This window comes from Pseudophryne corroboree, chromosome 2, assembly GCF_028390025.1.
Source record: "Pseudophryne corroboree isolate aPseCor3 chromosome 2, aPseCor3.hap2, whole genome shotgun sequence".
Taxonomy (NCBI): domain Eukaryota; kingdom Metazoa; phylum Chordata; class Amphibia; order Anura; family Myobatrachidae; genus Pseudophryne; species Pseudophryne corroboree.
The window spans coordinates 694,172,924-694,189,917 of NC_086445.1; the positions used below are offsets into that span (position 1 = coordinate 694,172,924).

At 43.5% G+C, this 16,994-nt stretch overlaps 1 protein-coding gene across 1 annotated transcript in view; it reads left to right on the forward strand.

Annotated features, from left to right (window-relative positions):
• Nucleotides 1-16,994, forward strand: part of PIK3C2B (phosphatidylinositol-4-phosphate 3-kinase catalytic subunit type 2 beta) — a 257,575-nt gene that overhangs the window by 140,832 nt on the left and 99,749 nt on the right. The window contains exon 15 of the mRNA XM_063955240.1: nt 2,744-2,852. Coding sequence (XP_063811310.1) covers nt 2,744-2,852 — 109 coding nt within the window. The remainder of the gene's footprint in view (nt 1-2,743; nt 2,853-16,994) is intronic.

Consider the following 16,994-nt stretch of genomic DNA (forward strand, 5'->3'; position numbering starts at 1 on the left):
GGTTAGATGTGAATTTACAAGATGTACAAAGAAAACCAAGATGGGGGAAAACAATAGTGGATAAGCATAATAATGGAAGGTCTGATTAAGTGGTTCTTGATCCAGCTGTTAAGTTTTACACTTCTGTGTAGTCCTGCAGGAGATGCAAAAGGAAAAAGTACAGAGTTTTATGTTTTAACATATAAGTGCTATTAGGAAACCTAGGTTTGAAAATTGCAACTTGCAGCTATTACCATGGTCATTATTTGCTGCGACTGCGATCCCATATGCCGTTACAGTGCGAAAATATGCAAATGCTGGTATAGGCATTTCTTGCGTGTACGAGTGTGAGGTCTACTGTGTAAAACATGGAACGCCCACTTTACTTATCTGTGCATTATACAGATTTTACAACACAAAAGTAAGTGGTCTTTTTCCGGCGCTCACAAAAGCCAAATGTCACTTTCCTTTGGCAAGGGGAATGTACTCCTGTTCCATATGGGATTCACTCTAGGACAAATGTTCCAGAATCCAGTCTAGTTGCAACTGTGTGTGTGTGTAAACCAGGGCCGGTTCTACACCTTGTGGCGCCCAGTGCGAAAGTTTCCACTGGCGCGCCCCTCCCCCCCGGCAAAACAGTTAGTGCGCGCAAAAAATAGGGGCGTGGCTTCATAGGGGAGTGGCGTGGCCACAGTTATGCTCCCAGTAGCTGTGCCCGCAGATTTGCCCCAAGTAGTTGTGCCCTCCAGTTGATTTGCCCTAGTAGATATGCCCCCTGTAGCTGTGCCCCCAGTAGATATGCCCCCTGTAGCTGTGGCCCCTGTAGCTGTGCCCCCTGTAGATATGACCCCTGTAGATATGACCCCTGTAGCTGTGCCCCCTGTAGCTGTGCCCCCTGTAGCTATGCCCCCAGTAGTTGTGCCCAGTTGCTGTGCCCCCAGTAGTTGTGCCCCCTGTTGCTTTGCCCCCAGTAGTTGTGCCCCCTCTTTCTTTGCCCCCAGTAGTTGTGCCCCCTGTTGCTTTGCCCCCAGTAGTTGTGCCCCCTGTTGCTTTGCCCCCAGTAGTTGTGCCCCCTCTTTCTTTGCCCCCAGTAGTTGTGCCCCCTGTTGCTTTGCCCCCAGTAGTTGTGCCCCCTCTTTCTTTGCCCCCAGTACTTGTGCCCCCTCTTTCTTTGCCCCCAGTAGTTGTGCCTCCTGTTGCTTTGCCCCCTGTCGCCGATTACAAACACACACACAGAAAAATAAAAAAACAATACTTACCACTGCCCTGCTCCTGCTTCCCGACCGCTGCTGCTGCTGCTCCGTCTGGCCGCCGGCTCCTCTCTATGGGAGAGATGTCATGACACTAGAGGTCAATACTGACCTCTAGTGTCTCTCCCCCAGGCCGCAGTGCCCCGGGCGATGGCACTGCTTGCCCGCACCAAGAACCGCTCCTGGTGTAAACGTACACGTATGCTCCCTCTCATGCAGTATCCTCTTGCACATGTAAATAAAAGCAAGAGAAAAGGGACCATGGCATAGTACATTCTTTTAATATCACACACAAATTACATAAAACACTTTAAAACAACAATGTGACAACACTCAGATACGAAACAGGGTTACAATGGGTGTGGATAGGTCAATTACCGGATTTTAATGGAACTGGTGTTGAGGCAGTTCCTTAAGAGCATGAGAGATTGAATCTTCAAGTAGGTCTCCCGGGTCAGCCTCCTGGTCTGCAGCTATTTTTCCGGGATTGTCCGCTTCACAGCATCTGCGTCCCCTGTCCTGCCAACGCATTTCAATCCCTTCTGGGATCTTTCTCAAGGTTTCTGAATGTATCCCTAGTGTCCATAGAGTCCTTAAAAACATGTACCATCCAATCCCTGGCCGAATGTAATCGAAGGAAATCATTAACAGCTGGGAACAGGAATTAATCAAAATCGCCACCTCTTGGTCAGCTGACCTTAGTCGTGATCACATGATCATCATTTCTTAATGACCCATATACAACCATGCCGACTTTACTTCCGGGTTGCGGCATTCCGACACGTCACATCCCTTATTCTCATCCCCGCATCGTGGTCATTTGACCTAGAGTGAATCCCATATGTCACAGGAGGACATTCCCCTTGCCAAAGGAAATTGACATTTGGCCTTTGTGAGCGCCGGAAAAAGACCACTTACTTTTGTGTTGTAGTGTTTATGTACAGGGGCTTTGAGGATTCCCCTCAAGTGTGCTTATTCTGGTTGCCACTCAGGTAGTGCTTTGTGAAATGCCATATCGTATTTTTGTATCATGCAGATTTTGTTGGTTAGTCCGTGCACTACTCCACTACCCAAACATCGATTGCTTGAGCAAGTCCTGACTTTAACACAATATGGCCCCTGCATCTGAGTTACTGCAAGAGAGAACTCAACCGCAGGCACAAGCACATCCATGACAGCACAGCTTCTTTTTGCATTGAAGATTGGTCACCTCTCAGTCTCCACCCAGGTTCGCAAGTTCTTTGCAGTGGTCTTCTCATGTTGGTGCAAATTAGCAAACGCTGTTCACACATACGCAGTAAGGGTTCTCTGCATGTGCAGAATAAAAACATAGGCATTGTGTACAACTCTGAATCAGGCCCTCTGTCATGAAATTCCTCTAGTTCTATAGATGGTCACCTTTGTCAAGTTGTGTGCTTGTGGGCAACGCTGCAAAGCTGCGCCTCATGTTATTGTCCACCAGGCCCCCACGTGTCTTTATCACACCATTTATTTTGTTTTGTTTTATCTTGTAGACTTTTAACCTGTGGTCGTCGACTACTGGGTCTCTGGCCGACTTCCAAGCATGGCAGCACTAGCTTCAGTACACCAAATGTGAACCAGCCGGACAGCATCATTCTTCAGGTAAAACTGATATATGGATAATGAATGCGTTGTTTATACTTTGTGTATTTATAGCGCTCCATAAATGAAATAGTCCAAAATTAATAATTCTGTACCAAACATACTCTTTCCACAATTGCCTCTGGATTAATAGATTACTCGGTAGATCTACCGTTAAAAATTAACTTTTAGCCCGCTGTCAATGTTGCTGAACCCTGAACATACTTTATATTCTGCTGGCTGTACTGCAAATTCTAAAACATATCGACAGCGGCATCCACTCTACCAGAATCCCGGTAGCGAGTCTCCTTGCGTTCTCGCTACGCATTGGGCCCGGTGGGATGCTGTGCTCACCACTGGTTCTATTTCCACTCACTTGGTGAGTGGGAATAGTGGGCGAGCATTGGTATTCCGCTTGTTGGTAAAATGTTGGGATTTCGGCATCGGTCTCCTGAACGCTGGGATCCAAACAACCGGTATATAGAGCTGCATCCCATATTAGATATCTCTGCATATAGGGGGTAATTCGGAGTTGATCGCAGCAGCAAGTTTGTTAGCAATTGGGCAAAACCATGTGCACTGCAGGGGGGCAGATATAACATTTGCAGAGAGAATTAGATTTGGGTGGATTATTTTGTTTCTGTGCAGGGTAAATACTGGCTGCTTTATTTTTACACTGCAATTTAGATTTCAGTTTGAACACACCCCAACCAAATCTAACTCTCTCTGCACATGTTATATCTGTCCCCCCTGCAGTGCACATGGTTTTGCCCAACTGCTGACATATTTGCTTCTGCGATCAACTCAGAATTAGGCCCATAGAGTAGAGAATTACACAGGAAACCCCCCCGCCCACCCTTTCCCAACAACAAAAAGCCAATGAGGATGGATTTGATATTAACAATAAAGAATCTTGCCTGTCCTCATGGTTCCTTGTCCTCATGGTTTCTGTACTTGCTTGCTTTTTAATTTCCTTGATTGTTCATGTCTTGTGAACTACTGATGATAATAAAGTATTATTATTATTATTATTATTATTGTTGATTTAGGGGTATATTCAATTAGGGTCGGATCCATTCCGACATGCATTTGTCGGAATGGATCCGACAACCCCTATTCAATCCCATCTCAATTCGACTTTAAAAACAAGTCGAATTGAGATGAGACCTGTGAGCGGAGGAAGGGGGGAGACCAGCAGGGACATCCGCGGGCAGACGGAGGAGAGCAGCGCTGCAGAAGGATGTCTCACAGCCGCCCGACCTCACGGCAGTGTCCACCCGGCTCCAGCAAGCGTGACCTCACTTGCTGGAGCCGGGTTGACGCTGCCGTGAGTGCGCGGCTATGAGACATCCTCCTGCAGCGATGTGCTGTAGCGCTGCTCTCCCCTGTATGCCCGTGGCTGTTCCCCGTCTCCCTGCAACAGCCCCCCCCTCCTGTAAGGTCCCTCATCTCAATCCGAAATTTTATTATGTCAGACTGAGATGGTCGGAAATGGGGCCAAATCCTGTCGAATTTGGCACCGTTTCCCTCAAAAGTACGGGAATCGGCAGCTATACCGCCGATTCACGTACTATTCGACAAGTCGAATTCCCAGACTTGTCGAAAAAAAACAGCTGGGACTGAATAGGTCGAATCACGATTCGACCTTAAAAAGTTGAAAATTTCCATCTTTTCGACAGACGGCAATTTTCGACCCTAATTGAATATACCCCTTATAGTACAAATAAAAGCCGTTTATCAAGACTAGAACCATAAGATACGCATTAATTACAAACAACACAGGAGGCCCCATCCTGGTCTTGTCCTCAAGTTAAACCCGAGTCACTGGTGTATGTAATATAGATGTGACTTAGGGGTCTAGTAATGGTACTCATCTTGGCGAAGGCACATACTGTCCTGCATATATCATCTTTTTCTGCTGTAATTATCTATAGTTAGATTTTCTTGAGTTTAGATACATTGTATCATTATTAAAACAACAGTATACATATGTATGGGCATTGCAGATTTTTAGTTATTAGGACATTTATTATCAGTGCCAAAATATTCCCCACATTATGAAAATATATATAGGTGCACTTTATCATGCTGCACTTTACAGTTGGGACAGCTACGTATTATGAAGTGTCTTGCAGTAGAAGTTATACTCTTCAATAAAACAGTCTGATTTCAGACTCCTTTTCACTTATAAGCCTCTTGAGTCACCCTTTCCATGTCTTTATTTCTTGCCTGTAAACCTGGATGGCTGTGTGGGTCTCAGCCAAGCCTGGCTAGCAGGAGACTTCATCGTCCCATCATGTAGTTTGATTCACGTCTCTTCATTCCTGGGAGAGAAATGTGAATATAAGAAAAGCTGTTACAGTTTCCAGCATGTGTTATTAACTGTCATACCCTAGTGCTGCAGAGCAGAGACCTTTAACGCCCCGTCTAGATTATATTGGAGTAGATATTAGGACTTTGCTGGGCTTCAGCATTCTTATTATTGTCACTCTTTCATCTATAACTGGGCTGGCAGACAAAGCATGGAACATGGCCTAGACTGGCATCCTTCCCTGGCTATATACTGTAGTTTTCAATATATTTATTTTTTTCCCATAAAGTGTGTGGCTAAAAAGGCATGCAGTCTAACAAGTTAGGGGCTATGGCCTTCATTTACTGTAAGGTCTCCAAAAATAGCTTCCAAATCCTGGTGCACACTTCTTCCATTCCCTTTGTCTTCCAGAGCCTGTGGTGCATTATATGTGTATCTGGCAGGAAAGGAATCAGACTCCACTAAACTAAAAATAATTATTGCAAGAGACATTTGTTTGCACTGGTGTTTTCACAGCTTTTAAAAAAATGTTTTTATTTGCATTCCATCCCCTTTGAAGCAGGCAATGCGTGTGTAATGCCCCACTACGTCTGCTTTTGCTTCAGCAGTATTTCCTTTTCAGGGGCAAGTTGCATTATCTATAGCCCCGTACACACGGGTGAGGTGTGTGCTGAGCGATCTAGCACAGACCGCTCAGCACACATCTCTCCCCCTGCCCAGTACTCGGGGGAGATGTATGCTGAGCGAGGGGGGAACTCATTTCACCCAGCAATGTGTGTAGGGTGTCGCCGGCACCCTACACACGGAGAGATCCGTGATTAATTTCTAAGCAATCTTGTCAGATTGCTTAGAATATAAGCACAGATCTTTCCGTGTGTACCCCCCTTATGATCCCCCAAATTCTACAGAGCAAACTAAAACAATAGCTCTGATTCCAGTGACACGGGCAGATCCAGAAAAAATGACAGGGGACATGACCAAGTGTATGAGGGTGTGTGACCGTGGCGTAAATACAGGATGCACCTATAGGGCCTTATTCAGACCTGATCGCTGCTGTGCGTTTTCGCACAGCAGCCGATCAGGTCTGAACTGCGCATGATTGAAAGGCAGAGGCGGTTGCTGGGCGAGTGGGGGCGGGCCGGCCGAGTTTGGACGGACCGTGCGGGGGGCGGGCCGTGGCGGCTGCGTGATGTCACACTCAGCCTCTGCGACCCAGACAGTGACGGGTAGCTGCGCTGGCAGGGAGCTACTCATCAAGTACAAAAGCATCACTGCTGTGCGATGCTTTTTTACCCGTGCGGTGGGGTCGGGCCAGACATGCGGGCGGACTAGCCCTGTGCTGGGTGTCCCCCCGCCTGTCTGAGTAACTGATCGTAGCTGCACGGCTACGATCAGGTCCGAATTAGGCCCATAGTTTCTGTGCCACCGCACAGCACTACTGGAGGCGGATGGTTCCATGCATTGCTGGGCGCTTCATAGCACTTTTTAAAAATAATAAACTGTTACCTGCTCTTGGCTTGTAATGCTGCAGCCCAGATGCACTGATATCTAATGTAGCATGCAGTCCTAGCTCCACTGTTGCCCAGGGAAGATGTAACATTTCTAGGGGCAGGAGGTTTCCAAATGCTAGATTTGCGAAAAAAACAAAGAAATACTTGTCACAATCAGCCTGTATTAAACACTTTTTTTGTGTAATATGTTTAAGTCCCTTGTCTATTACTTACTTATTCAAAGGTACTGTGAAATGACGGTTTACAGATGTAGCCAAGCTCAGCTTGGCTGCGGCTAATCACACCCGTACCTCATATGCCATTGTGCTAGCGCACATTTGCGGGCACACGCGTTCACTACATTGTACGATCGCTAGTGCAAATAGCCGCAGTCCAGCTCACAGTGGCATGTAAGATGAGTAGCTACATCTGTACATACAGTAAAGGGGTGACCTCAATTAGCAGCGATAGCAAGTCCAAAGAAATGGAATGCTAGCACAGCACCGCAATCAACACTGCACATTTTTCCACATAGTCTGCTTTAAATAAAGGAAACGATAAACAGTTTTTCCCTCACAAGCCCTTCTGCCCACCACCTTTTCCCTGAAATATTCTCTACCAACCTGCTCTTCCTTCATATGCCCCTCTGCCTACCAGCTGTTTACTCACCTGCACCTTTACCACCAGCTTTTCCCTGACATTGCATGCCATCATTTCTCACATGCCCTATGTTGCCCACCTACTTTCCTGTCACATGCTTGGATTTTCCATCATACACCACTCTGCTCACCAAATTTTTCCTTACACTCCCATCTTCCAACCACATTTTTTGCCACCTGCCCCCCCCTTCTGTATAAACCCCCAATCCCCCCCACCCATCACATTTTATGCCACATTCCACTATTGCCCATCTAAGTTTTTGTCACATTCTCCTCTCCCACCTATCATCCTTTCCCATCACATTCCCCCCCAGCCCATCCTATTTTTCATCAAATTATCCCTTGCCCATCACATTCCCCCGCTTCCTATCATCATTTTTCATCACATTCCCCCCCATGCCCACCATTCATTTTCATCACATCCCCCAGCCCATCCTATTATTCATCAAATTCCCCCCTGCCCATCACATTTTTTGTAACCTGCCCCCCATCCAATGTTACCCATCACATTTTCCTCCTCTTATTCCCCCCTCACCACCACCCTCCCAGGCCATCAAATTTTTTCTCACGATTCGCCTCCCTGTTCACAAGTTCCCTCTTTTGCCCCTTCTTCTTACATGTGTCCCTGCTTGGCTACTCTGTCATTGCTGACTGTAGCTAGCAGCTGTATATGTTATGCCTACAGCTGCAGCCTCCATCCTGGCCAGTGGTGCTAATCTTCTGAGGGAACTCAGACGAGCGGTGTGGAAGCAGAGATGGAGTCGACGCTGGCACAGATTAAACTATGTCATCGGGAGGGTGCGGCGGCTTCTGAATTTTTTTCTAAATCTTGCTGCCAGAAGCTGCGGACAATGATGTCCACAGCTCCCAGTTTTTAAAGTGAACTCTTCCCAAAGAATGACAGAAGGACCCGTGCCCCTACCTTGAATCCATCTGTGTGTATACATATGCTGTATGTCATCAGAAAGTATTATTATTATTACACACTTGAGAGTAAATTAAACTTGAGAGTTGATACTGCAGGGATTAGACACTGTCAGCCTGGGCAGATGGTAACTAAAGATGGGTATACACCGTAAAATTATCTGACCGATTAGCCCGATATCTGATCATCCTGATAATTGTACAGTGTATGCGAGTGATCAAATAAAAAATGGAACCCAGATATCGTGACCAATACAGTGTGAGGCAAATAATGATAAAAAGATGCGGGCGCATGCGCAGTGTCCGTCCTGCCTATGCGCCCGCATTTTCTGCGAAGGGCTGCAGAAAATGCGAGCGCCTCTGCCTGTCAATCAGGCAGAAGCGGTTACGTGGCAGACAACGCTCCGTTTCCAGGGAGGGGATGGAGCATTGTGGAGGCAGACATACAGAGGCAGTGCGGCGCGAATGGGGGCGTGATCACGTCGGCTGCATGACATCACTCACAGCTGCCGCGATCGAGAACATGGCGGCGGGACTCCTGTGCCGGCAGGAGCCATCCTTAGTTTCGGCTAACAAGCAGAAACTGCGATGTGTTCGCAATTTCTGCTTATTGAGTGGGTGGAGGTGGCAGACAGCATGCTGGGTGGCCTTGTCCAGCGATGGGCGGCCCGCAGCATGCGATCCAAAGGATTGCAAATTCTGCTAATTAACAGTATTTGCAGTCCTTACTGAATTAGTCCCAATGTCTGCAGTGTGTCAGTCTGTTCGTGTATGCTTGGTGTAACACAAACTGCCTGTTAACTGTGTCTAATGTGCATTTATGTAACTAGTTTTATGTACTTTAATGAAAACAAGAATATTCATATACTGATCAATCTAGATTGCTATCATAACAAAGGGGGTAATTCCAAGTTGATTGCAGCAGGAAATTTTTTAGCAGTTGGGCAAAACCATGTGCACTGCAGGGGAGGCAGATATAACATGTGCAGAGAGAGAGATTTGGGCGTGGTGTGTTCAATCTGCAATCTAAATTGCAGTGTAAAAATAAAGCAGCCAGTATTTACCCTGCACAGAAACAAAATAACACACCCAAATCTAACTCTCTCTGCACATGTTATATCTGCCCCCCCCCCCCCCCCCTGCAGTGCACATGGTTTTGCCCAACTGCTAAAAAATATCCTGCTGCGATCAACTTGGAATTACCCCCAAAGACCTTTAATAAAGGTAGGCCAATGTATGCAAAAGTATACTGAATACACCACAAAAGAGGTGTATGCAATTTTATATGTACAGTAAGGTCAGAATGTGAACCTATCTCTAGTACGGGTGTGGATCATAGGGTCGACAGTAACTAGGTCGATATCATTAGGTTGACCACTATTGGTTGACAGTGACAAGGTCGACACGTCATTAGGTTGATATGGAAAAAGGTTGACATGAGTTTTTTTTATATTTTTTGGGTGTCGTTTTATTCGTAAAGTGACTGGGAACCCCAATTAGTGCACATTATCCCCTCGCATGGCTCGCTTCACCAGGTTACTATTCCCAATTGTAGTCCACGTGGATCATAAAGTATGAAAAAGTAAAAATAAAAAAATATGAAAAACTCATGTGGACCTTTTCATGTGTTGACATAATGACCAGGTCGACCTAATGCATGTCAACCAATAGTTGTCGATCTAATGAGTGTCGACCTAAAGACCGGATACCCTCTAGTACGATTACACTTTGATGTGAGATTTTATAAATGTGTACCTAAGGGTTGTTTAAGCCAAGAGCAGCAAATATTAAGAAAGCCCTCCATTGAATCAAATGATACTAACTTAACATTCAGATGGACATCATTGTTGAGATTTGCCTCTCTAAGGTGCAGTGCACAAGGGTATTTTGTGACATGTATCACAAATTACATTATTGATGCAAGAGAAAATGATCTGTTTAATGCATGCTATGCAAGAACCACTTGGGCAGGGACTGGTGAGAAGGACAGAAATATTCTTGGTAAAGCACTGCAGTCCAAAATATTGATAGTAGATTAATTGGCTTTCGATGAAATTGCCTTAGGGGTGTATGCCCGATTCTCACTATGCGACAGGGGCCGGGTCGGCACATAGTCAGTATCGCAAGCACATAATGAGTGTGCTTGCGATACCGACTATGTGCGATTTTGGCTAAATGTCAATTTTGACTATATCTTCTATAGAGATAGTCAAAATTGACTTGCCTGCATAGTCTATATTTTCTTTCGATGCCGACCGCGCATCGGCATCGAATCGGGATCGCAAGGTGACTGTCACCTTGCGATCTGCACTAACTTTTCTTCCGATTCTGACTATATAGTCAGAATTGGAAGAAAAAATCTCACTGTGTGTACACTGTACACGCCATTAGTGTGTGTGTTTACGATATATAATGTAGACTGTAAGGCGGATATTCTTTGTTAACTTCTGTATAATATATTGGCAGACTTATTATAAAACTCATAAATAAATGAACTGGAAGGAGCAACAAAAATCAATTCATAATGGGTATATAAAGTGATTGGTATCTTGCTATGGGCAAGATAACTAAAATGTTCCATTCAGCAACACACACACACACACACACACACACACACACACACACACACACACACACACACACACACACACACACACACACAGAGAAAACTTAGTGTCAAATAATGTTACAGAACAAACTTGAATAGAACAATGGTACAATAATTCTTTTTTTTTTTTTTATATATATATATATACAGGTTGAGTATCCCATATCCAAATATTCCGAAATACGGAATATTCCGAAATACGGACTTTTTTGAGTGAGATAGTGAAACCTTTGTTTTTTGATGGCTCAATGTACACAAACTTTGTTTAATACACAAAGTTGTTAAAAATATTGTATTAAATGACCTTCAGGCTATGTGTATAAGGTGTATATGAAACATAAATTAATTGTGTCAATGTAGATACACTTTGTTCAATGCACAAAGTCACAAAAAATATTGGCTAAAATGACATTCAGGCTGTGTGTATAAGGTGTATATGTAATATAAATGCATTCTGTGCTTAGACTTGGGTCTTATCGCCATGATATCTCATTATGGTATGCAATTATTCCAAAATACGGAAAAATCCGATATCCAAAATACCTCTGGTCCCAAGCATTTTGGATAAGGGATACTCAACCTGTATATATTTTTACCTGTGCAACTGAAAACGGGCCAAAATTACCTGTGTGAAAAAGGCCCTTAGTCCCCAGGTTGGGGTTAAAGACAGGCTGCATGCTGCCACGTCTTCTACTCTTTGTATCAGGAATTGGAGAAGTAATTCCCTGGATTAAGAAAGAAGGAACTATCGAGTGAATATAAAACAGCTGCTTAGGTTCCCTCGCCAGGAAACTGAGAGAGCGCAAAGTCTTTTGAGTGTAGTATTAAGATTTTTGACAAAACCAGACTTTTATTACAATTAAACTAGGTACAGATAAACGGATGGCTCAACTGCACACTGAGTTATTTCATTATCACAAAAGAAAATATGTACTACACTTGTATTATAAATATCAAATCAAGGATTTCAGTTGAAAACCAGGACTGCTACCACAGACTATTATGACAATGCTTCAGAAAAAAGGGGGGGAAAAAGTCTGCACAATAATAGTAAAATATTATTTAAAGGCTCATGTTAAAATGCATGCATCGTCGGATCATATTGTTAAAAATCAAACGGCAAAATAATGGTGTAAAAATTGTGTGTAAAGAAGGAATAAGTGAGATTAATATGTGTCTCCGTGTGTCTTCTTGTATGTTAAATGTGTTCTACAGTATATAGTCACAATTAATATAATTATTAACAAAGTTTAGAAAATTAATTTAAAAAGATGATCCCTGTGACCATATAGGACACATGTAATATACAAGAAGACACACTGAGACACAACGGGTGGGAATTTGTTTTATTCTCATTTATTTCTTCTTTACACATTCTATTTTTAAACCATTATTTTGCTGTTTGATTTTAAATAAAATGATCCAACGATCTATGGATTGTAACATAAATCCTTAGGAGTTCTATTTTACTGTTATTGTGCACCTCATATAGACTTTTTTCCTTTTCTTCTGAAGCACAGGGTGAGGCAAAAAAAATCTCCCAGATTGTAAAGGTTAACAAAAAAGGCACATTATATGCTATTCAGAATGTTAGTGCATAATCTAAAAGTTCCTGGAATACAGCTTATTTTACAATTGGTTTTCAATATGATATTGTCCAGATGGTGGCCTTCATTTGTTATTCACATTTGTAGTCCATTTCTGAAGTTTCGCATCACGCTGTGGGTCATTTCCGGCGTTATCGCTGCAGTTTCTTGATGAAGCTCACTTTCATTTGTCTGGCTATGTTAACGAGCAGAATTTACGTTAATGGAAAGAAAACAATCACAGGCAACGGGGTCATCAGAAAGCTGAGGTCTACACACATCGGGCAAGAACCGTTAATGAACTGAAGGTTGCTATACGCAAATAAATTATAATATCCTATTCAAAACCAATTGATAACAAAATGTAATCCATGCACTTTTAGATTATGTACTAAAATTCGGAATACCATTTACCATTACTTTTTTGTTAAACTTTAAAATCTGGGAGGTTTGATTTTCCTCACCCTGTGTTACCAAGAAACTAGTCTATCCCCTTAAACTGCTGCATTGCTAAAAGATGCCTAGGCTAATTGTCCATATACGTTTTTGGTATTTATTGTATAATCTCATTAAAGTAACTACAGGTATGAGCCATGGTCTGCTTATTCTTATTAGGCATGCAGGGTGTAGAGTCCCCTTCATTCTCATGACAGGGTGAAGAGGGATCTATAGTAAATATATGCAAGACTTACTTAAAAAAAATATATATTATCCCATATAGCACTGTCCATAAAACCTTGACCTTTATTATGTGCCTCTTAAATGTTCACATATTACTGTTCAGATAATCACTGATAGCTCTAACTCAGGGATGGGGAACCTTTGGCTCTCCAGCTGTTGTTGTACTACACATCCCAGCATGCCCTGCAACAGTTTTATCATGGCCAAATAGCAAAACTGTAGCAAGGCATGCTGGTATGTGTAGTTCAACAACAGCTGGAGGGCCGAAGTTTCCCTATCCCTGCTCTAACTGGTTCAGGCAATCGGGTCCATCTCATAGGGATCCTGTGTGACGTGTTTTAATATGAATGGAAAATGAACTGGTTTATGCGTTTACACAAACAAATAAAAAACAGACGCCAAAGTATGGAAAGCAATAAGTGTGTTCTTTGTACTCTGTATAAACATTAACATGTCATACAAATTTATTATATTTCAAACATCATTGTGGAGGTTTTGCTCACAGTCTCTGAGCTTTGTGATGGAACAACAACATTTTTTATTTTTAAGATGCATCTACAGATGTGCCTCAATACACCATCTAGCCTCAATACGCCACGTAGCGTGAGATGCCTGGCGCAAGTGAGCCGCCAGGTCCCGTGCAACTCTGCTAGCGCTAGCCGTTTGTTTTTGTTTTTTGCCGAAATTGCGTCTTAGTCACAATAAGACTAGGACGCACCATTAGACTGCTGGTTAATATGATATTGTGTGTGACTGAGTCTGTATATGGAGCACAATGGAACTTGTATTGTAAAAAGACTGTGGCTGCTACATGCACTTCCTATATAGATTCAGAGACTCAGTCGCACGCACAATATACAAGTGTCACATATCAAATTAATCAGCAAAGTCTCCTGGTGTGATATATGAGGACATATCTATAGCTGGAGTGAGAGACGCATTTTGTTAGAAATCTATGGGGTATATTTACTAAGCTGTTTTTTTTGCATTTTCAACTGTACTCAGTCATGTAACTGGCGGGATGATTTTCTAAAGCCCAAGCCGACAGACACCCACTAGGAATCCTCACTTTAGAATGGAATAGAACTTCAAAGTGCCTGTGATATTTTTAACAGTACATGTATAGGAATCCCAGATTTACGAAGTTGTGGGTTTAGAAACTGCTGCAAGTCCATCCAATACAATTCATTCATTCAGAAGAAGAATCACAATATTCTAAAGCCCTATACATACTAGATGAGAAAGTGAAAGATCTTGCTCAGAAGAGCCAATCTGAGCGAGATCTTTTACAATCTCGTCCAGTGTGTACACTCAATGTTGTTAACTATGCGCGCTCACGCGCATTGTTACTGACCCCCTTCCTCATCTGAACATATATAGACGAGGGAGGTCCTCGTTAACGACATCGGCAAGTGTGTATGTCATCAATATCGGCGTTGGCGGAGATCGCCTAGTGTGTACTGTGATTTAGAATGAGAGCAATCATTGTGTATTGAATAAGGAAGCAGATACTGTAGCATTGATACTGTACATCTCTTATGAACCAAAAAACTTTTATAAATTGAGGGGAAATTATTGCTTCATTTTATTAAGAGAGCAATATTATTTAAGATTTATATTAAAGGGGCAATAATAGTTTATTGTTAATTGGAGTTTGAAAGTATTTTTGATGATGGGGTGAAGCAGTATATATTTTATGATGTGGCACCATTTATAGAGTCCTAAAATAATAATTACTTCCCCATCATTAAAAACATTTGTGAACACTGGCAATTAACAATATTTTTCATAAGTAATATTGATTAATAAAAGTAAACAATATTTCTCTAACGTCCTAGTGGATGCTGGGGACTCCGTAAGGACCATGGGGAATAGACAGGCTCCGCAGGAGACTGGGCACTCTAAGAAAGATTTAGTACTACTGGTGTGCACTGGCTCCTCCCTCTATGCCCCTCCTCCAGACCTCAGTTAGAATCTGTGCCCGGACAGAGCTGGGTGCATTTTAGTGAGCTCTCCTGAGCTTGCTAATAAGAAAGTATTTTAGTTAGGTTTTTTATTTTCAGAGAGCTTCTGCTGGCAACAGGCTCTCTGCTACGTGGGACTGAGGGGAGAGAAGCAAACCTACTAACTGCGGCTAGGTTGCGCTTCTTAGGCTACTGGACACCATTAGCTCCAGAGGGATTGAACACAGGACCTGACCTTGTCGTCCGTTCCCGGAGCCGCGCCGCCATCCCCCTCGCAGAGCCAGAAGTCAGAAGCCGGCGGGTTGAAGCAAGAAGACGTCAAAATCGGCGGCAGAAGACTCCTGTCTTCATATAAGGTAGCGCACAGCACTGCAGCTGTGCGCCATTGCGCCCACACTAACCCACACACTCCGGTCACTGTAGGGCGCAGGGGGGGGGCGCCCTGGGCAGCAATTGATTACCTCCTGGCAAAATGCAGCATATATACAGATGGACACTGTTATATGCATGAGCCCCCGCCATTAATTTTACACAAAATCGCGGGAGAAGCCAGCCGCTGAGGGGGCGGGGCCTTCTTCCTCAGCACTCACCAGCGCCATTTTCTCTCCACAGCTCCGCTGAGAGGAAGCTCCCCAAGCTCTCCCCTGCAGAAGCACGATAGAGAGGGTGAAAAAGAGAGGGGGGGCACATAAATTTGGCGTAAAAACAATATATACAGCAGCTACTGGGTTAACACTAAGTTACTGTGTGATTCCTGGGTCATATAGCGCTGGGGTGTGTGCTGGCATACTCTCTCTCTGTCTCTCCAAAGGGCCTTGTGGGGGAACTGTCTTCAAATAGAGCATCCCCTGTGTGTGTGGTGTGTCGGTACGTGTGTGTCGACATGTCTGAGGTAAAAGGCTCCCCTAAGGAGGAGATAGAGCAAATATGTGTGTGAGAGGGTGTCTCCGTCGACAATGCTGACACCTGTTTGGATATGTGTAAGTGCTGAGGTGAATTTATTGCACAAAAGATTAGAGAACAGACAGGAAATCTACCCATGTCTGTCCCTATGTCACAGAGACCTTCAGAGTCTCACAATGCTCACTATCCAAAATAATAAACACTGATATCGACACGGAGTTTGACTCCAGTGTCGACTACGATAATGCAAAGTTACAGCCAAAATGTCTGAAAGGTATTCAATATATGATTATTGTAATAAAAGATGATTTGCATATCACTGATGACTCATTTGTCCCTGACACAAGGGTACACATATTAAGGGGAAGAAAGCTGAGGTAAATTTCCCTCCTCTCATGAGGAAAAAGAGCGGGAATCTCCAGACAAGAGACTGCAGCTTCCCACAAAAAATTCTCAGGCAGTATTCTTTCCCCACTAGGGCCAGGATGTGATGGGAATCTTCCCCTAGGGTGTCACGTTTGCACAGAAGGTAGCACTAGCTATTCTCAGGGATCCTGCAGATAGCGTGCACATTCTAGTACACTACTCAGACCGGAGATTGTGTCGGCATGGGTTTATAGCGCTGTGGCAGCGTGGACAGGTACCTTATCAGCAGAGATTGAGACCCTAGTATGCATATATATATATATATATATATATGTGTATATATATATATATATTAAAGATGCTGTCTTAAGAGATATATATATATATATATATATATATATATATAAAACATGCCCAAAGAGACATGAGTATACTGGGTCCTAGAGTCAAAGATATGTCGATTTCTGCTTGACGTGTCCTGTAGAATGTGCAATGGACAGATGATGCCGACTTAAGAGGCATATGGAAGGCTGAGGATTGTGTGGAGAAGGGTTCTCGGACCTGGTCTCCACAGCTATAGCTGGTAATTCTGATATTTTGCCTTATATTCCTGCACAGCCTAGGAAAGCACGACATTATCAAATGCAGCCTTTCGAATAAAGAAACAAGAA